General features: G+C 33.2%; 2 protein-coding genes and 1 pseudogene across 2 annotated transcripts; all 3 read right to left on the reverse strand.

Moving 5' to 3' along the window:
• Positions 1-9660: 9660 nt before the first annotated feature.
• Positions 9661-12981, reverse strand: LOC111201224 (annotated as a pseudogene).
• Positions 12234-16181, reverse strand: LOC106369398. Its single transcript, XM_013809557.2, has 10 exons — positions 16121-16181; positions 15913-15993; positions 15652-15825; positions 15118-15559; positions 14597-15014; positions 14086-14479; positions 13558-13975; positions 12573-12641; positions 12383-12529; positions 12234-12330 (listed from the first exon to the last, which is right to left on the reverse strand). The coding sequence occupies exons 1-10, from the start codon at positions 16179-16181 to the stop codon at positions 12234-12236; spliced, it is 2301 nt and encodes a 766-aa protein (XP_013665011.2).
• Positions 16182-20960: 4779 nt separating this feature from the next.
• LOC106369399 lies at positions 20961-25112 on the reverse strand. The gene is made up of 7 exons (XM_013809558.1): positions 24782-25112; positions 22323-22419; positions 22098-22225; positions 21963-22015; positions 21433-21632; positions 21212-21335; positions 20961-21107 (listed from the first exon to the last, which is right to left on the reverse strand). Exons 1-7 carry the CDS (start codon positions 25110-25112, stop codon positions 20961-20963), a joined length of 1080 nt encoding a protein of 359 aa, XP_013665012.1.
• Positions 25113-27826: the final 2714 nt, after the last annotated feature.

Here is a 27826-nt window from a genome sequence, read left to right on the forward strand (position 1 = left end):
GATAGCAGTTACCCAGTTTATCCCGGAAGTTCGAAGCCGAGGATAAGGAAGGAAGCTAACTTGCTCGGCTTGTGAAGCTAAAATGAAAGGCTCAAATTTGTTGTATCTTCTCCCAAAATTGACATCCACAACACCAAATTTGTTATACCGAATCCCTCGGTTCACAACAGGATCGAACCATTCACATTTGAAGAGGACGCATTTTAGCTTCAATAACCCCGGAAATTCCACTTCAATAATCTCCTGCAATATCCCGTAAAAGTCTGTTTCACCTTTCACACATATTCCGTAGTTACTCGTTGCCCGATGTCTCCCATACTCGTATGTGTGAAAGGTAAATCCTCGTGTGAAATACATAGGTGATGTGGTGACCTTTGCAACTGGACCTTGAACCAATTCGTGAAACCATACGGGATAATAAGGATCGTCATAATCAACCTGCAAAAAACATATATATATTCTTAAACACTTACTTAATTAATATAATAGTATGAGATATATTACCTGTGATTTTAACCACTTGACAAAGTGCTTATCTTTACGTGTATCCACATCAGTTGCAGATATTCCTGGTATTGCTTCTTCAACTTGAGATACAAACATCCTGCAAATTGAACAAATAATCAAATCATACATAATTAATTTTAATTCATATAATTAACATTCACAAAAATATTTACCTTTCAAAGTAACGGGTCATTGCATCCTCGCAGTTGAGCAGAATATAAGTGTGGGCACTATGTTTATCTTCTTCACATGACCACCATACTTCTTTCGTTTTACCACCAAACCGTCCTATTTCGCAGAAAATGTCAGGAACACCATCAATTGGATATGATGTCGGTACTCCACCATCATCATATCTCCTAGGAACTCTTTTTCTCGTACGAACAGTTGGAGCAAAATAGTATGATGTGAAGTTAGATGTTTCGGCTGTCAAACTCCCTGCAATTATTGAACCTTCTACCTTTGCAAGATTTCTTGCTTTCCCCTTCAAATGTTTCATCTGTCGCTCATACGGATACATCCATCCGTTGTGAACAGGTCCACGAAGCAATGCTTCATACGGTAGGTGGACAACTAGATGCTCCATGACGTCAAAAAATGAAGGAGGAAATATCTTCTCCAGGTTGCACAATATGATCGGAATGTTCTGATGAAGTTGTTCGATGACTTCTTCTTTGAACGTACGTGTGCTAAGATCTCTGAAAAATGCTCCGATGGCTGTATATTTTAAAAGGAATCAAATTAATAACATTTCGTAACATATGTATATATATAAATTTATAATTACCTGCAAGTGCTTCGTGGACATTTGCTGGAAGGAGCTCGGCAAAAGCAAATGGAAGCAGTCGTTGCATAAACACATGACAATCATGACTTTTCATTCCGGAGAACTTTTGACCTCGTTCAATACATCTTGACATATTTGAAACATAACCATCAGGAAACTTAACTTCCGATGCAACCCAGTCAAACAAGGTTGTTTTGGCTGCTGATGACAACCGGAAGATGGGAACAGGAACGTTTCCATTGCTCTTGATATGTAACTCACTTCTTGAGCAAATATCAGGTAAGTCCATCCTTGACTTTTTGTTATCTTTTGTCTTCCCAGGGACGTTAAGTAATGTATTCATGATGTTCTCAAAAAAAATTTTCTCGATATGCATGACATCCAGATTGTGGCGTAAGAGAAGATCCTTCCAATAGGGTAGCTCCCAAAATATACTCTTCTTATGCCAATTGTGAGATACACCATACCCATCAGGCATATTTCCAGGAACATGCCAATTTCCTCCAACCTTAACTGTTTCCTGAGCTCCGTAATAATCAATGTCCGCTTCGATCTGCTGGCCGGTGAGATATGGAGGAGGACTGTCTCTCACAATTTTTTTGTGTCGAAACAATGTCTTATTTCTTCTGTACGGATGGGCAAGTGGAAGAAACCGACGATGACAATCAAACCAACAACTCTTCCTACCATTCTTCAGTTGAAAAGCATCCGTGGATCCAAGACAATACGGACAAGATAATCTTCCATGTGTTGTCCAGCCAGACAACATCCCATAAGCAGGAAAATCACTTATCGTCCACATCAGAACTGCTCGCATCGTAAAATTGTTTTTCAAGGAACAATCGTACGTCCTCACCCCTTCTGACCACAATTGCTTTAGCTCTTCTATCAACGGTTGAAGAAAAACATCAAGAGACCGTTTTGGATGCTTCGGCCCTGGGATTAATATGGTCAAAAATAGAAATTCTTGTTCCATGCACATATCCGGCGGTAAATTATACGGCGTAAGAATGACTGGCCACAAAGAATATTGTCTACCAGACATTCCAAATGGACTAAATCCATCGGTGCATAACCCAAGATAGACATTCCGAATATTTGTAGCAAAATCTCCGTGTACCTTGTTGAAATGTTTCCACGCTCTTGCGTCTGATGGATGTGCAAACCTCACCATCTCTCTGGACATGTTCGGCATGCCACCTCATCGACGCAGCAGTCCTCTCAGATTGATATAATCTTTTCAATCTGTCTGTAATTGGTAGGTACCACATCCTTTGGTACGGTACCCTATTCCTCCCACGGCCTTGCGGTTTGAATCGTGGTTTTTTGCAGAATCGACACACTTCTAACTTGTCATCTTCCTTCCAGTAGATCATGCAGTTGTCGATGCAAACATCAATCATCTCCGAGGGTAACCCAAGACTATAAACCAATTTCTGAATCTCATAATAAGATTCAGCAGACACGTTGTCTTCTGGCAAATACTCTTTAAACAACTCCGCCCATGCATCCATGCAATTCTCAGGTAAATTATGATCCGTTTTAATATTCATCATCCTAGCTGCTAGAGACAATTTAGAGAGACCTTCTCTACAACCAGTGTAGATTGGTTGATTTGCAGCATCTAGCATTTCATAAAACCTTTTTGCATCCAAATTAGGTTCTTCTACATTTCCAGTTCCATCTGCTATTGTTGTAGTTGTTTCTAAAAATGCATCACTAATCATATCTTGAACCCTACCATGATCTACCATCTGCTCCTCTTGATGATAATTATGTTCATTATGCACATGATTCAGTTCTTCATTATGATGAGCATCCTCAAAATTAGCATTACTACTACTAGCTTCATTTCCCCCATAACCCTCTCCATGTTGATACCAAATGTAGTATTGTGGTGTAAATCCTCTGTTTACTAAATGATTCCATACAGTTTCACTACGTGCAAATTTTGAATTCTTGCATTTTGAACAGGGGCAGAACATCTTACCGCTTTCATGCGTGATCGGTGTACAGCCCGCCTGGTGCATGAATGTCTCTAGCCCGTTCAGAAATGCATTCGTCACTCTCCCGTCGGAATCTTTGTGCAAATACATCCAACTTCGTAACTCGTAAATACTACCGCCACCGACCATTTTTTCTTCTATTTTTTTTTAAATTTTTTTTTTCCGTTTGGGTCTTGTGAGGAAGAGAGTTGTGTGTTGTGAGGAAGAGAGTTGTGGGAAATGACATATATATAGAGAAATATGGTAAGTTTTACATGGATTTTACATAGAAAATTTACAACGCGTTTACAACGAATTTAGGTAAGTTAAAGCACATTGAATACACGTTTTCACCTTTATATAACGGTAACACGATTCGTCGTAATGTCGATGTAACGTTTACAACTATTTCGCATTTCACGTACTTTCGTCGTAAACTTACATTGACTTTACGACGAAAACGTTTCGTCGTAAATTACCATGGAGTTTACGACGAAGTTATGTCTCGTCGTAATTGCGTTGTAAAGCGTATGTAAATTTACGAGGAAATTATTTCCTCGTAAAACGCCGTTGTTACTGCTACGTTTTCTTGTAGTGCGATTGTGATGTTACCACCATATTATTATTTACTTCGTATATGTGACATTTATTAACATAAACTTCGTGTAGTTGTTGACACATTTTCATATATTGGATGATTTCCACTATATTAGTGTAAACTTCGTGTAGCTAGGAAACTTTTTTCCTTTAAATAATGAAAGTAAATTACATTAACCTAGTTGTATTAGGGTTTCATACGTCTTTTCATAAAACCAATTAGGAATATGTGCAAAATAGTTTCAAATTTCATAACAGCATGAAAATAATATTTCGAGAATATCAATAACACCATAAAAATTGTATTTCCTTTTTCTAATGTGACTTCCTGTCTTGGTTCAAGCTATTTGATCTTGATCCTGAATAAGTCCTTGATGGATTGCTTGACAGAGTCCTTGACGAATCCAAAAAACTCTACTTTGATGATATCAAACATTATCCACCACTTATGTCATGCAAAATTATGTCTTCCTAGGCAACACCAATCCTCCTTAGTGTTTGGCCATACCGAGAAATTCCACACCCTCCTAAAACTTCTTAACGTGAACCACATTGGCTAAAATATCAGCAAGATTCTTTCAAGTACAAATCTTCTTTACATTTACATCTCCTTGGCGGATAATATTGATGATGAAGTGCATCTTTCTGTTGATATGCTTAGTCTTTTCATGATACACATTTTTCTTTGCTAGACACAGTGCATTTTGAGAGTCACACGATATCTAAATTTTGTCTTGCATGAATCTTAGCTCGTCCACTAAGCCCCTTAACCACATTCCTTATTTGACAGTGTCAACCAATGTCATATTCTCTGCTTCAGTCATTGACATAGTTGCTACACTTTGTAGACTTGATCTTCAGCTGATTGTATTACTACCAACCATGAAAACACACTACAATAATATGTACATTCTTAGCGCGGAAATAATGCTATTGTAGGTGTTTCATAGCAAATTCGTAAATGTTAAGTCATCGGCAGCCATCATAGGTATCCTCTCTCCCCTATGATAATATTTTTTTTAACGCTACGAAATATGAAGATATGATAGCAATAGTTGTATGATGTTATTAACTTAAATATAACACTACATTTTTGATACAAATTGATTACAATTCATATTTCGTGTTATGATTGGTCCTTATACAATAAACCAAAAATAATTATAATTAAAAATAAAAATAATTGAAAATTAATCTGAAAATTATTTGGCTAAAATATCAGCAAGATTCCTTGAAGTACAAATCTTCTTTACATTTACATCTCCTTGACCAATAATATTATGATGAAGTGCATCTTTCTGCTGATGTGCTTAGTCCTTTCATGATACACATTGTTTTTTGCTAGACACAGTGCATTTTGAGAGTCACACAATATCTAAATTTGTGTCTTGTTTGAATCTTAGCTCGTCCGCTAAGCCCCTTAATCACATTCCTTATTTGACAGTGTCAACCAATGTCATATTCTCTGCTTCAGTCATTGACATAGCTGCTACACTTTGTAGACTTGATCTCCAGCTGATTGTATTACTACCAGCCACGAAAACACACTACAAGAATATGTACATTTTTAGCGCAAAAATATGCTATTTTAGGTGTTTTCATAGCAAATTCGTAAATGTTAAGTCATCGACAACCATCATAGGTACCTCCCTCTACGATAATATTTTTTTTAACGCTACGAAATATGAAGATACAATAGCAATAGTTGTATGATGTTATTAACTTAAATATAGCACTACATTTTGATACAAATTGATTACAATTCATATTTCGTGTTATGATTGGTCCTTCTATAATAAACCAAAAATAATCTATACTCTTAAAGCAGAATCCCTCCTATGATTCTGCTTTTATTTTCTCCTATAATTACAAGGCATGCCACTGGATTTTTCTTTAGTAAAATAAATAAAAATAAGAGAAATACCAGAATATATCAAGCGTATTTCCAAAACAATCGTCGCATATACAATTCGGATTTCATTTACTGCACCTACTCTTCATGAAACTTCGCCATAAGGCCCAAAACTTGCATATATTAAAAACAAGCCATTACGTTATTGAGTTTGATCGTAAACTCAAAAGTGAATGGAACCACCAGAAATATTTCTCTTTAGATATTACAAATGTGCCATTCATATTTTAATATCATAAAACAAAACTGTAAATACCAATGCATATACTCATTTGGCATTATGATTTACAACTACTATCAACTCATCAATTTAATTATATCAGTGTTTAAAATACATACTTAAACGTATATGATATAACCATGGCTGGCCTTGGGCTAAAGCCCATAAAGCAAGGGCTTTAGGCACCATATATATATATATATATATATATATATATATATATTTATTAGGGACGCCAATTATCTGAAAGCGTCACTTTAGTCTAGTGGTCTTAGACATTCTTATCCCGACCAACAGGTAGCCGTTTCGAATGATATTGCCTTCATCCTCTTTGTTAATACTTTTTATTACCTTTTTGATATTCATCTAAAGATATGGACAATTTTATTACCATTTCCAATGGTTCTAGTTTCTTTCCTTATAAGTTGTAGTAGATGCATATTATTAGATAATAAATTTAATTAAAACAGATCTAATTAATTTTTTTTTACTTTATTAAAGACAATTTTTTTTTCTAGTTCTTCTTTTCTATCTCTTTCAGCTAATACTTACTAGAATACATGTATTAACAAGATATAGTATAATAATTAACTTGAATTAAAAATTATTCGTATTAACAATGAAATTGTGATTAATTTTTGTAGGAAAGCATGCATCTTCTATTATGCCTTTTTATCATTTCTTCTTTCTTATTTTTGTAAATTTAAAAACTTTTGAAATTCAAACACATAAAATTATCTTAGAATTTTAATATTCAATGAAACTCTATAATGCTTCTCAAATTTACAAATTGAAATATTGACGTTGAAGTGACTGTATAATATGTTTTGCTCTATTTTATAAATATTATTTTTTTATTTTGAGAATTAGTAGAAAAAGTTATCAAGAAATAAAATTTAAAATTATTCAAGTGAACTAATATAAATAATAGGGCTGGGCAAATATATCGAACCCGAAAATCCGAACCGAACCCGATCCGATAAAAATGAATCCGAACCGATTCGAACCCGATATAAATACCGAATGGATCCTTTTTTTGGTATATTGAGTTATGGGTATTATCCGAACCGAACCCGGACCTAAATGAGTATCCGATAGAACCCGAAACATTTAAAATCACAAAAAAACTTCTACCAAATATGATCTTAATTCTTAATATGTATCCAAAATACTTTAAGATTTTATTGAACTTCTAAAATAATTATCTATTATATGAAGGTTGATTGTGGAATGTGGCGGTTGAAACCTAAAGTTTTTTTTTTTGGTTTTGTTTTCATTGAATAATGTTTCTCATTTCATGAGAACTTAGTTTTTGTTTTATGATTTTATTTATCTAGTTTTGTTTCTATCACTAACTGTGTTTATCTTTCACTTGATTTTGAATGATCACGTTTGATTTTTTTTTCTTTTTGAATCAATTTTACTTATGTTTTGGCTATTAAATTATGTATAAATCATGTATTTTAAATCCGAAGAACCGATTTCATTTATGTTTAAGTTACAAAATATGTACAAATCGGGTATTTTAAAACCGAAGAACCGATTGGGACCCGAACCCGAAAGTACAATGGGTTATACCGGTTCTTTGAAGATTTACTAACCCCGACCCGAACCCGATATAACCTGAACCGGTCCCAAACCAAACTTTTATATAACCCGAATGGGGTTGATTTTGATAAACCCGAAAAACCAAAACCCGAATGGATAAAACCGAAACCCGATTGGGACCCGAATGCCCATGCCTAATAAATAATAACAAGTGATCTTTAGAATACCACTGCTTATCTTTCAATACACCAAATATAAGATAAGTAGCAAATATTTTTTTTTTGTTAAACAAAAATACAGTTTTAATAATATTTGGTACTATTTTGGTTACATGCTTAAAGTATTGTATATTTTTTTAATTATAGTCAAGGGGTAAAATTTTTGAGGTCCGCTTTAGGTGCCACCGTAGTCCGGACCGGCACTGGATATAACTTACATAATTTCAAAAGCAACCATTTGTCTTTTTTAGTTTGGTCATCATGCTACAAAGTTATTCAAAGTTTCATACACACTTCTCAACATCAATGTCAATTTCATACTCAATTCTCTTTCGTATTGTATCTATTTTTTCATATCATATATCAAAAGTAAATATTATAATGCATATAGTTATTTCCCAATATCAATTCTAAAGTATTACAAATGTGTACTATAACTTGAGCAACATATACTAAAATTTCTCAACTTACGTGTTTTAGAAATTTAGAAAATTCCTATATGTTTTAGAAAATTTAAATTTAAATAATAATTTCAATCGTAAAAGAATTAAGTTTGGCGGTTTGCAAATCACAAAATATCATATTTTAATTTTTCTTAATTTTAGTAATGTTGTTAGTTGTGTAACTGTTTTGATAAGATCTTGCAAATTATTATCATATTATTTAAAAATCGAATATACTCAAAAGAAGTCGACCATATTGCTTAAAATATTATACTCCTATATTACATTATATATTTGAAAGATCAACTAAAATACTCCTCTTTAAATGCAAACCATCGCTAACTGTTAAACAATGCAAATTAAAATGATTTTGCTTGACCCATACTCTAGGGATTTCCAAAACCAATCCAAACCCAATGGGGTATATTCCAAAAAATATTTCTTTATTTAAAAACTTTAAAATCGATTAACTTAATGCTATATATACAACCATGTATAGGGTAGTTTCTCATCTCTATTCCAAAAAAAAATATAGGGAAAATTGTTTTTTAAAGCAAAAAAATGATAATTATGTTCATTTAGACTAATCTCATATATTTTATGTCCCATTAGGTTAATTATTTTCAAAATGGAAATAATGCCCTTAAAGTTGTAATTTATTTGATTTTTTTCGTTTTTATTTGTTTTTTTAAAAAATCAATTTTTAAAAAAAATATGAAAGTGAATATTCCTAAATATTTTATTTTCATATTTTTTAGGAACTGATTTCTTATCCGTAGAATACAGCTAATCTGTGGAAATCGATTTCTACAATTTTTTAGAATTATAGTAATATGTAGATTTTCATTTCTACATGTTTTAGATTTACACTAAATCTGTAGAAGTCGGTTTCTACGTGTTGTAGATTTATATTAATGTGTAGATTTAAAAATCGAATATACTCAAAAGAAGTCGACCATGTTGCTTAAAATATTATACTCCTATATTACATTATATATTTGAAAGATCTTTTAAAATACTCCTCTTTAAATGCAAACCATCGCTAACTGTTAAACAATGCAAATTAAAATGATTTTGCTTGACCCATACTCTAGGTATTTCCAAAACCAATACAAACCCAATGGCATATATTCCAAAGAATATTTCTTTATTTAAAAACTTTAAAATAGATTAACTTAATGTTATACTAGGGGTGTGACTGGTAACCATCATAGGAACAATAGAAACGGATAGGAAAGGAATGAATAGGAATAAATTTTTAGGAATGATTGTTCCTTATCATTTTGATAAGGAATTGATTTGTTCTATAATTCTCTACAAATTAAGGAATGGAGAGGAATAAAAAGGAAAACTTATTCCTCATGAATGGTAAAATGTTTAAGGAATATTAAGGAACATAGTGTTCCTCTTCATTCCTTTGGTTACCAGTCACACCCTAGATGACCGGTCCGCACCTTGTGCGGGCATTAGAAAATTCAAAATATGGACTAAATCTTATATAATTTTATAAGTAACGGATTTTATAATATAATACCACCGTCTTTGGGAGAATTCATCAGGCATGGAAAAAAGATCGCACACCAATTTGAGATGGACGAGAGGGAACAAAGTAACTTCAGTATGAAGAGGCAGATATTGTGTGTACGTATAATTGCAACGTCCCAAAATAATTTGTATGTTTACGAAGAAACTTTCATTCAAAATATGGAATAAATAGTGCATAGTTTAAGAAGATTCAGATTTTATATTATCATTAATTAGAAATGTATTGTATATCTGTCGTAAATATCTATGTTGGTGAATAATATTTTTTTTTCCATTAATAATAAAAAAAAATTTGTGTAGACATAGTAAAAGAAAATATAATAAAAAAAATTCGAAAAATTATCCATAAACAATATAAATTATGAAGTACAATTGTCAAAAAATAATGCAAAATCATTTAGAAACCTGCAAAAAATTAAATAAATTTTGTAAGTAATTTGTCGGATTAACATTATTTGAAAGATTTATAAGTTTCAAAATAAAAGTTAACATGAAATAATATTAAAGTAGACATACTTTCGTCGAAATAGTCAGAAAACGAGATGCTCCTGAATACAATCGGTCTCCTAACTCATCACTACCCATCTGGAAAATACAAAAAGTAAATAATTGTAGCAGTCTATATACTTAAAAGTTTGTATTTGAAAAGAAAATAGATTAAAATTACATACCGTGACTATGAAATATTCTGAAAAACTTGTTTGTAGACAACATTCAATGTTTTTATCTGCGTTTTCCCTTCTTTACCAGTTATTAGGATTTTTAATCCAGATCTCGACTTAACTCTTGAAAGTGCAACGTAGAGCTGACCATGAGAGAAAACTGGCCTAGGCAGAAACAACCCAACAATTTCAAGTGTTTGACCTTGACTTTTGTTGATGGTCATCGCAAAAGCCAAAGTAACTGGAAACTGTCTTCGACGCATTCTGAAGGGGAACTTTGTGTCAGGTGGTGTGACAGACATTCTAGGGATCCAAACCGGATGTCCAGCAATTTTGTTTCTGGTTATAATTCTACCTTCTATCACATGGGGCAGTAACTGAGTAACAATTAGCCTAGTACCATTACATAAACCATCTGCAACATCCATGTTACGAAGACACATGATAGGAGCACCAACCTTGAGCTTCAAGCAATGTCTAGGCAGTCCAGCCACTTTAACACTGTTCAAAAACTCTGCAGGATATACGACATTTTCTTCTGTGTCAACATCGGATGGGATAATACTGTCAGAGCTAAGGTAAACCTTCTCTTCTCCTGAAAGCATATGTAAATCCTTTTGTTTAGTGATATGTGAAAAGTTAGTTGAACATAAGAATAAATGATAAAACATGTTACCTGGCAACTGCGAAAGCATATAATCATTTATTTTATCCACTTCATCATTTGCGGGAGTAAGAATGGCTCGATGTCTATACAAATCCTTATCTGTTGAAGTTTGAAAAGCTAGTCCATAAACCTCTTTTGCCATAGTCTCAATAGGGTCTTCTCCACTATTTTGTATCAGCAAATCAGAAGGGATGTCAATCTCAACTTGACCGTCGTTAGGCAAATTTATTTTTCCATCTCCTATATCCAAAATCCAGTTTGAGAAGGATTGAAGCTCTTTTGCTGCATCATCAGTAAGACCAGCCAGTAATCTCATGTTTTTTGTTAGCTTCAGAACTTTGCAGTGCTCCCAAAGATATGACGAATTCAGAGCCGCCAAAACAGTCTCTGCTCTACCACCTCCAGGTATAACCGGTAAAATCTGTCTGAAATCTCCACCGAAAACAACAACTTTACCCCGAAAAGGTTTGTCTTCACAAGATCTTATAATATCACGCATAGTCCGATCCAACGTCTCGAAACAGTGTCTGCTCATCATAGGCGCCTCATCCCATACAATTAACTTTGCCGCTTTAACTAAATCTGCACGATCTGATCCTGGCTCCATTTTCTTGCAAGTACTAAATTCATCTGCATCTATCGGAATACCAAATCTGGAATGTACGGTTCTACCTCCTTCCAACAACAATGCTGCAATTCCACTTGATGCGGTATTTAGAACAATCATACCTCTAGATCGGATAGCTGATGAGAGTGCTCTTTATACGAAGGTTTTTCCTGTGCCTCCATAACCATAAAGAAAGAACACTCCACCGCTATCATTTAAAACTGCATCCAGAATCTGTTCGTATACCCCTCTTTGCTCATCTGTTATCATCGCCATAAGTCTTTCATTTTCCTTTAGCTGATCTTCCAGAACATAATTAAGCTCATCATCTATAAGGCGATTGCCGTTGTAAGAGCCAAAATCTTCTGGCTTTGGCATGTGAGGCCATTTCTTGAGGCTACGACCATTGCTGAGCAAATGATTTTCGATCTCAGTAAGAGCAATATTTTTGATCTGCTCTATGGTCAAGTTCATATCTGCAAGTTTGATAATTTTATTAAATTAACATAGACATTCTTACAATAAGAAAATTTAATTAGACAAAACTCACCAGGTCGTCCAGTTTCTCGCCGCTTCTTGTAAAGAATATCGTCGGTAAGATAGTACCAAGTAGCTTCCCACACAACATGAGGCTGAGACAACGATTTGGAAACCAACATTCTCGCAAAAAGCTTCCTGGCATACGTGCCAGAACTACAGTCACTGGCATCTTTGATAGCTTCTATGAATTCCTTGTCATCATCCATCAATCCCAACGCATAGCAAGCATCTTCGTATGTAGGATATAAAACACCATCAACTGTTCTTATATCCTCGTATGATGTCGGTCCTCTTACCCAATTTAGCAATACTCTTAAGAAATATAGCTCATCACCTGATGGCTGAATATGCGCAATCCTCCCTATCGCAAAGCCTCGTTTCCGTGGTACCCATTCTCTCGTACCTGATTTCCAAACGAATTTTGTTGGAAATTCCGCATATGTCAACTCTGTTGCCTCTGCATATTTTCTGTTTGCTATGAACCAGGCCAAAAACATGGATTGGTTGACAGTCGTTTTGTTGAGAATACTCTCAATAGGTTCGTCTTCATAAAAAAATACCAGTTCCTGATCCGGAAGATGAAAGCCAAGTTTCTCTACAGAAGTAGTACGAAAATGTGTAGGAAAAGCAAGAATCCGCCAAGACGACTCGCATGCAGTAATATATCTAATTAAGAAATACGAAAACATAAATGAGTAAAGATGAACGTAGACTTTAAATGTAAAAGACAGATAAACTCTATTTGTTAATAATGTATTTATTTTATTGTAAACAAGTGAGTTATATAAATTTCACCTATGATATTATATATATTTTTAAAGCTTATACATATATATTTGTACTAATAGTAATAGATTATTGATGTATTTTCGTTTCCTTTGCAAAGACATAGCGTAGAATACAAATTTTGTATTAAATTGATAATTACATATTTAACTAACTTGTCGTCTTTCCTTTATTATCTTATTATTTTTTTCGTATTATATTTTTTTAATAGTACATTTGCCCAAACTTGGATTGGAGAAATGAAGTTAACGTATAAAGTTCAATATTCTAATTAGTATTAATTTATTGATCTTCTATAATTGATGAATAGCTTATAATGGTTCTACTGAATTTTTAATATATTGTTATAAATTTATAGAATATAGTACTTTCTAGATAGTAACATGAATTGGTATAAATATAATAATACCTGCAGTCGTAATATGTTTTGATTTCGTCAATGACGCCATCTTCATCTTCTTTATCCATTGCAGCTGAGGCATAATCAGGTCCCTTATGAATATATTTGAAAAGATACTTGTGTTTGGACGCACCACTCTACATTCATATGCGCGCGATATCGAAGCATGAGGTCTCTGTTGTATGGTACAACAAATCGATTGTCTAATCTGATTCCATTTTTCTCAATGAACCTACCATCAATCCGACGCATGTAAGCTGGAAATCCATTTGCGTCATTCGATGTCCTGATGTTGAGAGGTTTCGGAAGCATCTTAGAACATTTACCGTTAACCATACATACATTATCTTTCTTTGCTGCACCGCAAGGACCATGCATCATACAATCCCCAACGATCACATACAGGTCTGGATCTACTGTCTTGTCTGGTATTTCAGCGGAAATAATCTTATCTATATCATCGGCTGTTGGAAATTTTGATCCTTTTTCCATGAAGACAAGAATATGAGCGTGTGGCATTCCTCTTTTTTGAAACTCAATCGTGTACATTACTGACAAAATAAAAAATAAAATATTTAGAAAATTTTAACAAACAAAATACTATCTACATTAGTTGTTTTGATTAAACAATTAATATAAGTAACATGTAAAGGAGATTTACCTGCAGCAACAGGTCCAAATAAGGAGCTGTTCTTTTTAGTCAACTCGCCGATAAGATTATCGAGTTTCATCTTGAAAACTCTACACAATATTTCTGGCCTGTCTTCGGTGGTCAGGTTATATTTTTTCAGATACCTTGTAACTTCAGGCCATTTTGGATTGCACGTAAAAGTGATGAAAATATCGGGAAATCCATGGTATTTGCACAGAGCCATGGCATCATAGTAGTGCTGCTTCATATACCTTTTTCCCCCGGTGAAAGTTGCAGGAATGAAAATTTGACTCCCTTGTTCCGCCATCTTAGCTCCAGCTCTTGTAGCTGCTTTCTGGATTACAGCGTAACTACTTGACCGGAGCTTTTTCTGATTCAGCCACAAGTAACGGTCTACTCGATTCTATCATTGTGTAAGCGTCCACAAGGAACTAATGAACAATCTGCCTGATCTTGTAATTGTAGGTGCTTCCCACCTCCTCTCTAAAATCCGAAATGCAAAGTACTCACGCATAGTTACATTCTTGCGTTTTCTCGCAGTGCTGTCTTCAAAACCAATAGGAATATTTAATCGAAAGCCATCCTCTCCATATGGAAACAATAGTGGATATTGCAGAGGCAAATACGCCGGATGTAATTCACTTATCCTTTGCAACATTCCACTTGTACTCTCTAGAACAATATCTCGTGTCTCCAAATTTAAAACAAAATCTCCAGGTATCAAAGCAGCCACTTCATTTGCAGTCGGCAGATTATGGGTCCGTCCATCAGATTGTCGACTTTCAATCAATCTCATCCTATAACCTGTTGATCCTTCCACGTCGAATCTGTCTCTTGCAGACCTAAAAGCCTTGACATGAGGGTTACACTGATCTAACATATTCTTCAGAAGAAGAACAAGTGGTTCTCTTAGTTTCTTAGCAGCAGCTCTGTCAGACCTGCAAAGTTTTAAAATTTTTTTAATATAAGTTAACAAAACGTCGACTATACTACAAAGCGAACAATATAATCATAGTAACTTCATATAATGAAGTAAATTACCCGGCATAAGCGTCAAGTCTATTTTTGATCTCATTTAAAGTGTCAATGATATAGAGCTGGGAAAATTTTGGAGCTTGTCCAGGCTCGGGAACTTTATCACCAATACGATGATAGTTCTCACCGGACATTCGGAAAACAAATGGTCCACGACCATTGTTAATAGAATGATCTATCTTCCCCCCAAGAGATGTGAAAGAGAACATCATATTGTAAGCTCGTATGAACTCTCGATAATGTTTGCTTAACTCGTCTCCTTTGCATAACAAAGTCATTAACTCCATTGGAGGATTCGCGAGACGAGGAAGTACAACTTTACCACGTTTACAACACATTGTGAAGACAGGATTGGCACTAAGCCGGCGTTTTCCAATTCTTTCACCATACCACATATATGCTTGACAAAACTTACAATTCCAACCTGGATCTCCGTCGTCGTAGTAACCTGTGTTTCGTCAAATATCTTCTTTAAAAAAAAAAACTAATATCGTGGTTATATATTTGTAAGAAACATTGTAGTAATTTTCAGGTCATCACCGTTTTTTTGTATCCCAATGACAATAGGCGAAGTAACTGTATTATTAGTTTGTTGTGGTGATGTGTTTAACAAAGTCTCTCCAGCTGGATAGGTAGTGTAAGTCTGATTCTCCTCATCTTCATTATCATTTTCATTTTCAGACTCACTTTCCATTGCATATCGATTATTGTAAGCTGAGTGAAAAAGTGTACTACAAAGTCAAAATATATGATCCATGAATATAACTTTTTGTATATGTATAGATGGAATAGACATTTTACCTTCAGGATGATCCTCGACGATGAACCTTGGTAGAGGAATGAATTCATTGGTTTTGGTTTGTTGGAATGGACTTTGAGTAGCTGAAAAAGATTTATTTAAACATATAAACAAAGGTCTAGCGCAAATAAATTCATGAAATAGGTATAATATTAAATTTTTACCTTTCAGTATACATCATATTAGTACTACAAATATCTAAAAAATTACCTTCACGAGGTGCATCTGCTACAGACACTGCTGGACCAGTCGGATTTGTTTGTCGTGTCATGTTGGGACCTTGTCTTGCTGTTGAAATTTGTTTAAGTTTAGTCACACTTTTGAAATAGTAGCATAGAACTTATAATAACGAAAAACATTATTTAAAACTCGTTGTTACCTTCCTTATGTCTTGTCTTTGAATTCACCGATGGAGGTGATCCAATTGTCTTTCGTTTCCTCAAGGAAATGCTGGTACTCCGGGATATAGTTTCTTGATAACCAATTGTACCTTAAGGAATGATATTTTTTAATTATACGAAACTTGTGCTAAACTATAAATTTATTACTATTTTATTAACTATTTGTATACGATCATACTATATAAGCACTACTTATATAATATGCAGTAATTAGTAAACAATGCTATTACTCGATGGGTGCATGTTGATTCCAGAAACACTCAAATTTGCAAGAGTAGGTGAACTTTCCGTTGAATTATAGGGACCTACAGACATAAGTAGAATTCACAGAGAAATAAGTAAGCTAATTTTCACAAAGGGTTCCATCATTACTCATTCTTTAAAAAGTCTTCTAACTCTTGCTTTGAACAGAAACTTATACCTAGAGGTGGTACAACTGATGCCTTGGTTGGCTTGAAAATCCTTGTAACTGTGCAATGTAATGAAAAAGAATTTTCAGAAATGTTTTTAATCAATACAGTAATAAGAATAGACGTGGGGATAATGAAAGCGTTAGGAGACTAACCTCTATTTGAGGTAGTAAGCCCTATTGTTCTTTTGTTATTCAGTATTTCCTTTCGCGTAGCTCTAGCTTGATGTGTTAGTCCATCTTTAAAACTTTGAAAAACACAACTTAATGGGACAGTATGTGTCGATGTATTTTCAACGTTTTTTGACGAATTAGACTCTGGTGGAATTGGAATAATGGGTCGAAATACTTGATTCGTAACATTCTGAAAGGGCGTCCTAAAAGGATTTATACTGGGCAGAGGTGAAACGTTTGTGATAGATGAGTTTTGTGTTATATTCCCCATTGGAGAATTCTCTTTGTCATTGGTACCTGCGTCAACAAAATAAGTCTGTGAATAAACCACAGAAGAAAAAAAAACAGTGTATGTTCTACAAAAATGTTAGTGATAACGTATCATTCTTTGTATTCAGTAGTAGGAAAATTCAATATTTATAAATGTTTTTATTTATTTTATGTAGAACATACACTGTTTTTTTTCTTCTTTTGTGGTTTATTCCCCGTGTCTGTAGACAGTGGATTACTTCTCTTCATGCTTCCCACTCAAAATCGAATGCTTGTGTTTTCAGTAACACCAAAACACTACGTATAGATTGAATCGTATGCAATTAGAATAAAGGCTTGAATAAACTTATATAATTTGAAAGAAAGTCGAAGATATAGAGTTCAGAAGCCGACCTCGTCAGCAAAATATAATTGAAATTGATACATGACCATTAGGTTATATCATCTTCAAAATATACGTATAATCCTTTGTTGCCAAATAAAGTTACCTTATCAAATTCTTACCATGTATGTATTCCTTGCGCAAGTGAATATGATATTTATTGGTAAACACTTTATGACGATATAATTCAATATATTACCTTCTTTTACTTTATTCGTTAATTAATTATGATTTTTTGGAACTTTAACATATATATATAACAACCTTATGTTTCCAATTTAGATATATAGTTCTATACTATCTTCTAGTGATAAGTTTAAACATTTAAAGTTTTAAACAATAATTTTGCTGTAATGTGGACAAATAAATAGATTAAAGGAGTTGTTATATATAACGAACCAAATAACACCTCATAATTAATTTTCATAACTATAAAACCCAAAAGAGAGACAACAGAAAACATTATGAAATTTGATGAAAAGAAAAACAAATTAATTCTTAAACTCTTGCACTTTCATGAGCATATTGGACTTCAACTTTGTTCCTTAAGAAAGGATTAACATCAGTCCTCTTCCAACTCATAATCATTAAAAATCACAAAATGCGACTGCAAAAAAACAAAAAAAATCGTTAGAACTTATACTGGTCACAATTAATTTTGAGTTATCACTATTATGATTGTTACATGTGGATCAAAGTGTTGAATTATTTCTGCATCATCAATCACTAAATCAACAACATATGCTGTATTCTGTTCTTGTTGACCATTACTTCCGATAGTGATCTTAAATAGAAGTTTTCTCCCAATCAAATCAGTTAGAGATTGAGGTAGAAAATATGGATTTTCCTGTAAAACAAATACACATCTTCCAAAGAATATATATAAATGCAATTTCCTTAATTCCCCTAAACTTAAAAACGAAGAAAATACCTGACTAGCCTCTTGGACTAACTCAAACGCAGGTCTCCTAATGAGCCTCTCCGCAATATTGTTGAAAAGCAAAAACTTGATTTTTCCCTTTGAGTCATCAGAGACACGTACAACCAAGTAGTAACTAAAAAATACACTATTTAAATTAGTATACAAACATATAATACTGATATATTACAAAGGCAGCAAGATAAATCTTTATAAACGGCCATACCAGTGAATAGCATGTTCAAAATCCTTGTTGCATGTTTTGCAGTTGTATATAGGGTTATGTTGAAGATGTTGCACGTTTCCCTTAAAACCATCTCCTTGTCTGGCCATTTTTCTTTTGCAAAAATTGCAGGCAGTGTAATACCATAGTTTATCCAAATCAATGGCCTCAATTTTAGCAACAACCATATAAGTTCCAGCCTAATTTGAAGCATTTAAATGACAATAAATTTGTAGATTAATCATATTTGTCTTCCTCTTTTAGAAAAAAAAAACGCTTGGGTAAATGATAATTCCCAAAATATTTACCGTTGTTGCTTCAATATTTTCAGAAATTATTCTCTTCATGGTTAACATTGCTTCAAGAATACTGTGTTTTGACAAAGACCTATATAAAAACTACATGATCGATTTGAATAACATACTAACAACATAATAACAGAGAAGATAGAGAGTGGAGATTGTAACCTCTTTGTACTCAATATGATATAGAATGTTGAGTAAAGCTTAGTTTTATTTATTGGAGCATATGAAAAACCTAGCGTCAAATCAGAAAATCCAACCACTTAAATATCAAGGATTTTATTATTCTTGTTTGAGCAACAAAATATTCTTATTCGTATGAATAAGGACATGAGTAGTGGTCAAGTAAACTTCTAACTTTTATTATCTTTTATTAATGAAGAAATCTTGGATGAACTTATTCAAATGATTTAATGCATTTCCTAAACTATCACATATCGGATCTATTATTACCATAAGTTTAAGTGGTCTATTGTTTGAGAAACTATTCTATTCAAATACATACTAATAAGGAAATGAAAGTTGGTCAAGTTATAGTTTTACTTTTATAAGTTTTTATTGAGAAAGCATAAGAATCCAGTCTCAATATGTCAAATTGTCACTTCGATTGGTAATATCAATAAGCATGCAAATAAAGCAACGACCAACTTTTCTGAGTACGTGACAACTCTTCATGAATCACAGCCTTTTTACAATGCATGTGTCGTCTCTTGTCCTTTCTAGCACATACTTCCAGCACTTACACAGCCTTTTCATCATGTACAATCACATCATTTTCCCACCACCATCTTTATAAGTATCGTCCTACAACATCGAACATTACCTATCCGCATTCTCAGCATCGACTGAGAGTAGAAACAACCCAACAAACTTAAAATATCAAGCAAAATACAGACACTTAAGTGAATATGGGAGAAGAAAAATCGGTGAACAGTTATGACATTGTTTACATCGGTGATTCCTCTAATTCAAACGACGACCACTCCAACTCCGATCCCACCATCTCTTTCAGAAACATTTCCTTGTCATATTTTTCTGCCGAACCTTTTGAAATGCTCACTAAGCACAACATATGCAAGGAACTATGCTTGGAGAACGACAACCCTGAGGAAAACTATATTGAGGGCATACTTCAATATTTCGTCCACAAAGAAAAATGCAAAGGCCTCTATCATCTACGCCAAGCATCCATTGGTGAGTATACAAACGGTACTTATCTTTACGGTTTGTTATTGCTTGCATTTGAACACTATCCAAAAGGTAAGAAGTATCTGGATAAACTCCAATGGAAAGAAAATCTATCAACCTCTGATCATTGCTGGAAAAGAGTCAAGAAAACTCTAAGTACAATCCCTGCAATTATGGAGACCCGCTACTATACAGCTATGGTCAACGTTGAGCCACAGACTGAGTGCCATCCCGATAACATGGCTCAAGTATGCAAGCATTGTTACTACTCCAAAAGGCTTACTCAACTTGTTCAGTTTGCTATGAATCAAGACTAAAAAAAGAAGAGTTGTGGAGGTGTATTATCTAAGCACGCATGTAAAAAAACTTATGTTTTTTACATGTGTGATTTATCTATTTCGTTCAGTTTCGTACGTTGCTATTTTGTATGTTTTGCAAGTCTTTTTCTATAATATCAATTCCAAATAACCTCAGTCTCATTATCGTTATTTTAACTTTGGTTATTTTGCAATCGTTTTGACTAAATTGTGCAATGTATATATAATTTTACATGTGTTGATTATTTAAACACAAGGACCAAAGCACCTTAACAATGATTTGGCTATAATTTATAACATTTTCCCCGAAAAAAATGGAATAGTAATTAAACACTAAATATAAAGCCCAAATAAGTAATAAAATTTTGAATGTAAAATAAAATAATAAAAAAAAAGAAAAATATCTAAAAATACAGAAACACAATTCAATTGTCAAATTTATAGAATTATAAATTCGACAGATGACTAAAACTCGTAAGTTGGAATAATCTCCAGGACTTTGAACGTTTGGCAGTTGAACAGGAAATTTTGCTCCTCTATAACAATCTTGCAGAAATAGGTTCCGCCAATTAATTTAGAGAGAACAGAATGGACGACAACGGGATCCTCAATCTATATAGATGTTAAACAATAATTTATAAACAGAATCAGTTACAGATAACATGCATAGTTTTCAAAATCAGGTATTGATAAAATATTCAATTGTACGTTCTTACCTGGTCAGCCGATGAACCGTATAACACCCCGCAGGAAATCCCAAATAATTCTTCTGCAAGGTTGTCTAGCAGAAGGAACTTTGCGTGGCCAGTATTGTCAAGGACGGCCAATTGTAAATTGTACCTATATGGAACAGAATGGGTTGCTCATATGTTTCGAAATCACTGGTTTCTCTTATCTAAAGCAGGAATTCAAAATACGGTCCGAATATTTTACTTACCTTGGCAGAAGTTGAGGCCGATAGTTATTACAGTTGGCGCAATAGTACTTTTTCTTGATTTGGGACTTTTGAATTCCATAAACCATATGATCGCTAGGGACTAACAATACTCTTTTCCAACAGATTTTGCAACTCAGATAGTACCATCCCATATCATAATCAATGGCAGCAATTGTACACATAACAATATACCTCTCCCGCTGTATATCCAATAAGCAGAGTGTTATAGTAGAATCGGTAAACAACGTTAGATATAACATCTCCTTTACCTGTTTTGTCTCCAACACTTCAATAATTGATTTCTGAATGATAGGCTTGAAAAATCTAAACTTTCCATATAACTCCGGAATCGGACAATACGGTTTGGACCCACCAATGCTATCTGCGAGTCTCTTTTATCTACCCTGAATTTTTTTGAAAAGTTTTTGAAAATATAATACCAAAAGCGTCGGTATAACAAATACTTTGAAAAATATTTTTGATTTAATATTTTGAACCACTTACAAATTTAAAAAAACTTCAACCTCTACCATTCCTGGATTGAGGGAAACGTCAGTAAATCCGTATGCGGTAGATACACTATCTGTTGTTACGAAAAGGCAAATCTTAAGAAAACCGGATACATTTGGCAGACGTAATGTACTATTTAAATACACAAATATTACCTTTGAACAAACCGATTTTGCCAAATCGAATAACGCATATAATAGACTTCTCCTGGATGACGTTTTGAGTAGCATCATGAACAAATATAGCATATTTACCCAACAGATGAACAGTGAGGCGATCAGAACTGGAATAAAAGATTAAAAAAACCACCATCTCATATTGTTAAAACAATGAAAACTATCAATAAGCGCTGATTCATTATTAAGAACCGAAAAACATACAGCTGATTCTGGAGCTCCAGTGTTATCTTCTCAGTGTCTTTTTCATTGAAAGAAACAATCTCTAAATGGCTGACCCCAACTATTTGACCTATAACGTCTAGAAAAATAATGGAGGTTAAATAACAGTTATCTTAATAGGTACGGATAGTTAAGGCCGTAACAGAATTAACGCTTGAGAAATGAATCGTCTTCAAAACATGTTTTAGTGTTACGCACCAACCAAATACTTAGTATTAACCAAACCATCGAAGATATCACGGAAAGCAACTGGTTCGAAACCAGTGAGTGCCCGTGGAAGGAAATCACACACACAAACACTTGTATTACGGACAAACTCAATCAAGTATGCATGTTTGCTAGTTCGATATGCACCTCCCGATTGGATAACTGAAATTTTTTCAAAATTGTCCATAACCCTTGTTTCAGTCTTTGTTCATATGGTGCTACCAACGAACTACTGATAGAAGCATGAATCTTATCTCCCTGCATCATAAAAAATCATTAGGGAGAAATCTATGGGCCGGGGGTAAAATTATCATTGGTAAACTAAAGTATATGATGGTGTATATCTTACAAAGGCATCGCATAGCACCAACTCAATAATATATCGATCAGCTGCGATATAGTTTTTCCACAAATGGATAATCTGCACATAAATATGACATATCTCTTTGCAAGGCACGAGCTCTGCAACAGTTTTGAAAGTAGACATATCTATGATGATCTCTTAAATTTAGGTTATACGAAGTGTTTAGGTTGCAATATGTGTTGTTATAGAAACGTTTTTTTAATAAATGGTCTGTCCGTCAAGGAACATTATATATCAAAGATCTACAAAATTATTACGCGTATATCCTCTAGCCATATTTACTGGAAATCATAAATTTGTTACCAAATCTAATTAATACAATGATCGACATCTGATGTAATATAAACACATTTAATTCTTAATTGGGCAAGTGTGTTAAATACATTTTTAAGAAATATATCAATCTGAATTACGTATTGGTCAACTAAAATCAGTTCCTAGGTTATACTTTATAAATTTAATATTAGGACGGCTGCATGCATGTTACCGGTAATATTTCGAGTTTTGAAGGCCGTCTTCTTTATATTTGGGCATAACTATGTTTTCAGATAGATAACTTAAATGGGCTTTGATTGTATTAATGCATATAAAAGCCTAATAAGGGGGATTGGTTCGATTATGATTTTCTACATGTAATAATTCTTAACAAAAGGTTGGTTTCATTTGGATAATAGTGGGTTCTGGGTTTATATATATCAGGACTCAATGTCATATTGTATAATAAAATTTTAAATCAATGGTATTTTTATTATCGGTTTTGCACATTTGATGTTTGTGCTCTTGGTGATACGAAATAGTTAATTTGTATTTCTTATGTTCATGGCATCATTATTTCACAAAATAATGATGGAACGAAATAAATGTCATATATTTCAAAAATCTAACTGAAGAAACCCTTTAACCAATAATGAAGTCCTATACCCTAAATCCATACCGTATAATTTAAATCGTAAATATATATCCCTGGACCCTTTACTCTGAACCTGAAATTCAAACCCTATACCCTAAACCCAAGTCCTATATCGTAAATCCAAACCACATACTTTCAATTCAAATTCTAGACCCTAAACCGAAACCGTTAATTTGAAATACGATTCCCATATATACTGGTCTAAATCCTTGACCTTAATCACAAATCTTATACAATAAACCCGCATCTTAGACTTAAAACCGAAGCCGTAAACACTAAACCCAAACCCAAGTATTTAACAAAATTAGCATGAAGAAAACATTTGAAAATTTTAGGTTTAATATAGGGCAATTTTACATATAGGCTGCATTAAAAATCAATTAAACCCAATACCTGTAAAACGTGCTTGGCAAATCCCCCCTTTAAAGTAATATTTAGTATGTGTCATTTTATAATTACAAAAATGTAAATATAATAGTGATGGATTCAATAAAAACCTTTTTCTGTATTTAAAAGGTTTGTTTAGTCAGTGAACTGTTTTTATATTTAAAAATTTTCTTTTTATATTAGCTCCGTGAAGGCCAAATGATGAACAAAATCATAATTTTTTTCTACTAACACCACAAATAAGTTCTAATTCATATGACAAAGTACTCTTTAAGTACATCTAAACTACACTGACTGAACACACAAGATCAGCAAAGACTGTTTCTAAATCATTTAAACGCATTGTTCAACAATCAAAATATCATATAATGCAATGATCCATGCTAATATAAAAGCAGTTCATCCATTCAGTACAATACGTTGAAACTATTGAAAATAACATATTATTAAACTGGTTTACAAAACCAGAAGATAAATTCCGATATTGGTAGCCGAATCAACACAAAAACTAAAACATTTCAAACTTGGAGAGATTGTTAAAACAAAGACGTCAATCAAACATTTGTGGCTCACCCATCTTGAACCAATCAACGTAAGGAATCTTGACCCCATCCATCTTCTCCTTTGCGAGCACAAGTTCAGTCTTTAGTTTATTCTTCTCCTTCCTCCTTGCGTCCTTCTTGAAGAGTTCCTTGAGTAACTCTAATTTACCTCGCACGCGATAGACTTCACGCTCTTCATCATGCTTGGCTGTGATGGATTCCAATTGGTTCTGATACATCAAGAGCATGGCTCGGTAGCGCTCCCTAGTTTCATTATTTCCATTGTTGAAAGCCTCTTCGAGAGAACAACTGTAATCTTCAACGTTCGGTTTTTTGAGCTTTAGATCTCTGTTGAATGCCATCGCGAGATCTTGTCTTGCATTTGTACGAAATAAATATTGATTAACATATACAGCATTTATATAAGCAACACAATTAAAACCATAATTATACTATTGACAATTCAGATCAAACATAGAGACAAAGCGACTAACAGTGTAAAAAATCTATTTAGTTAGATCCTCAAAATTAAACTATTAACGATTATATAAGCAACACAATTAAAAACATAATTATACTATTGACAATTCAGATCAAACATACCGCGCACAGCTTTTTAACAGTGAAATATATATATTTAGTTAGATCCTCAAAATTAAACAATACATGATGCTATAGAGATCTTACAAAATCGTTTTTACTATTCCAATGACACTATATATATCCCTAGAAACATGATTGACATGTATTGAAACTCCCCAGATTATATAACTAAATATTGAAGTAAGAAACCGTGATTTGATAATCAAATAACTGAGTAATGATATACATGTGTCGCTAAGAAAAAAATAAAATGAAAGCTTACGAAGGATTTCTTTTGAGATTAGGAGAGAATTGTAGAGACAATGTCGGCGAAGAAGACTGAAATTAGGTTTGATAAGATAGGCAACCTCCTACAGTTTATATAGAAAGATTAGTTATAGAAAAATGCCTTTCCAATTGCCCTATAAATGATAAACCCATTAGATTTGTTTCCAAATATTTATTAAATTTTTTATATGTTTAAAACTATAAAGGTTTCAAATATATATATATATATATATATTTCCTTATATATAGATATTGTCCGAAAATAAACAGAAAGCAATATATTCATGGTAATTTATGGATTGCATCGTAACAGGAATTTTAAATATTGCCTTCGTTTTCGAAAAGTAGAAATTTTTTTAAGATATATCATGTCGATTTATTAGATATTTATAAAATATATTTATAATCTTGCACTCATGTCAATAAATTAAGTTATAAAGATTTAAAAAAATATCATCATTTCCATACCTCGATCAAATATATTTAACTTAACCAATATGATACGAAAAGACGTTTAATCACATTATAGATACAAACTCTTCTTACGTAATTATTTTGTCAGTACATTTCCAAAATAAAATGTATTAAATCAGTTTCCTTTGGCATTGTAAGATCTCAAGAATCCAAACTTGATGCGATATTGTCTGTGACATAATGACGCCACCATGAATAATGTGATTTAGACAAATCTATGAAACCACTTACCCCACCACTATAGGTATAACCTACTTCCTCTTCCAAAGTCTTATATACAGAAATATATATTTTGTAATAACGCAACTAAATCAAACGAATGTGTTACCAAAACATGAAAGCCAATTATAAGCTATAACAATAAGAAAAAAATTGAGATAGGCTAATAAAAAGGCAGATTATAATATAACAAACTTAGTTTAGTTTAATAACCGATCAAATTTTGCAGGGAAACTGGTTTTAAAAACCAGAAATATGTTCCATCTTACAACACCAAAATATCAAAAACATTAAACGTTTTCAACTTGAAGCAAACAATGAATTGACAAGGTTAATCAAACATCTGTGGCTCATTCAACTTGTACCAATCGATGTAAGGAACCTTCACATCAGACGCCTTCGCCTCTGCAAGCACAAGTTCCGACTCTATCTTCTCTTTCTCTTCGCTCAATGCAGACATGTTGAAGATTTCATGAAAGAGTTCCAGTTTACCTTGTATGCGAGCGACTTCAAGTTCTTCAGCATGCTTTTTGATGAGGGCATCATGTAGTTGCTTGTACATAAAGAGAATGGCTTGGTAATGCGCAGTCGTCCCCTCCATTCCATTTTTGAATGCCTCTTCTAGAGAAGTACCGTAATCATCAGTCATTGGAGACTTGCGTTTAAGGTCCTTGTTGAATGCCATCGGGAGATCTTGGCCGATCTGCTTATTATAAACAGTATTGGTTATAAACGTTATATTATCTAAGCGGAAATAATTTTTAGAATGATCAATGATAAGCATTTGTACACATAAGATCTCCTAAATACTCATATTATTTTTTCAGAAAACAATATTAAAAATTGAACTAAAAGTGATTATATTCATTGGATCTAAGTTATTATAAGCCTACCAAGATCATGGACATGTTTTTGAACAAAAAGACGCATGACGGATACAAAACCTAAAAAGTCTTGATTCAATTGGTAACAAAATCTACAGAAAACAAATGGATCTAAATGCAATATAATTCAAAGAAAAAACTAAAGAGAAAGATAATTAACTTACCGAAAGTTGGAGAGACTCAATCGGAGAAGAAGAGAGATGAAAGGTTTTGGTTACAATTCTTCACTGCTGTCTTTATAATGTCATCGCGGACTTTCGATGAGTCAAGTCTTTTCACATAACTTATCGAAAAAATAAATTATAAATATGTTAATTGTATTTACCTTTGCAATTAATAGTTTTATATACCGACATAATCATATTTTGCGTGTAGGTTTTTACATACTTCCCCTCCAAAATCAATTTAATAACATTCAAACTCATGTTTTAAATAATTTTTTATGTCTTCACTTCCGGTACAAAGACCCCTTAGTTTGCACGAACGTTTTTATATCTATGATCTAATTGCATAACTTTTTTTAGATAAATGTTAGCTTAAAGAATCTAAAAATGTCTAAAAAGAAGTTTTCATATAAAAAAATATAGTCTAATCCTTGGTATAACAAAGAATCGTGAAATAGTATTAAA

This window comes from Brassica napus, chromosome A5 (assembly GCF_020379485.1).
Source record: "Brassica napus cultivar Da-Ae chromosome A5, Da-Ae, whole genome shotgun sequence".
NCBI classification, from domain to species: Eukaryota; Viridiplantae; Streptophyta; class Magnoliopsida; order Brassicales; family Brassicaceae; genus Brassica; species Brassica napus.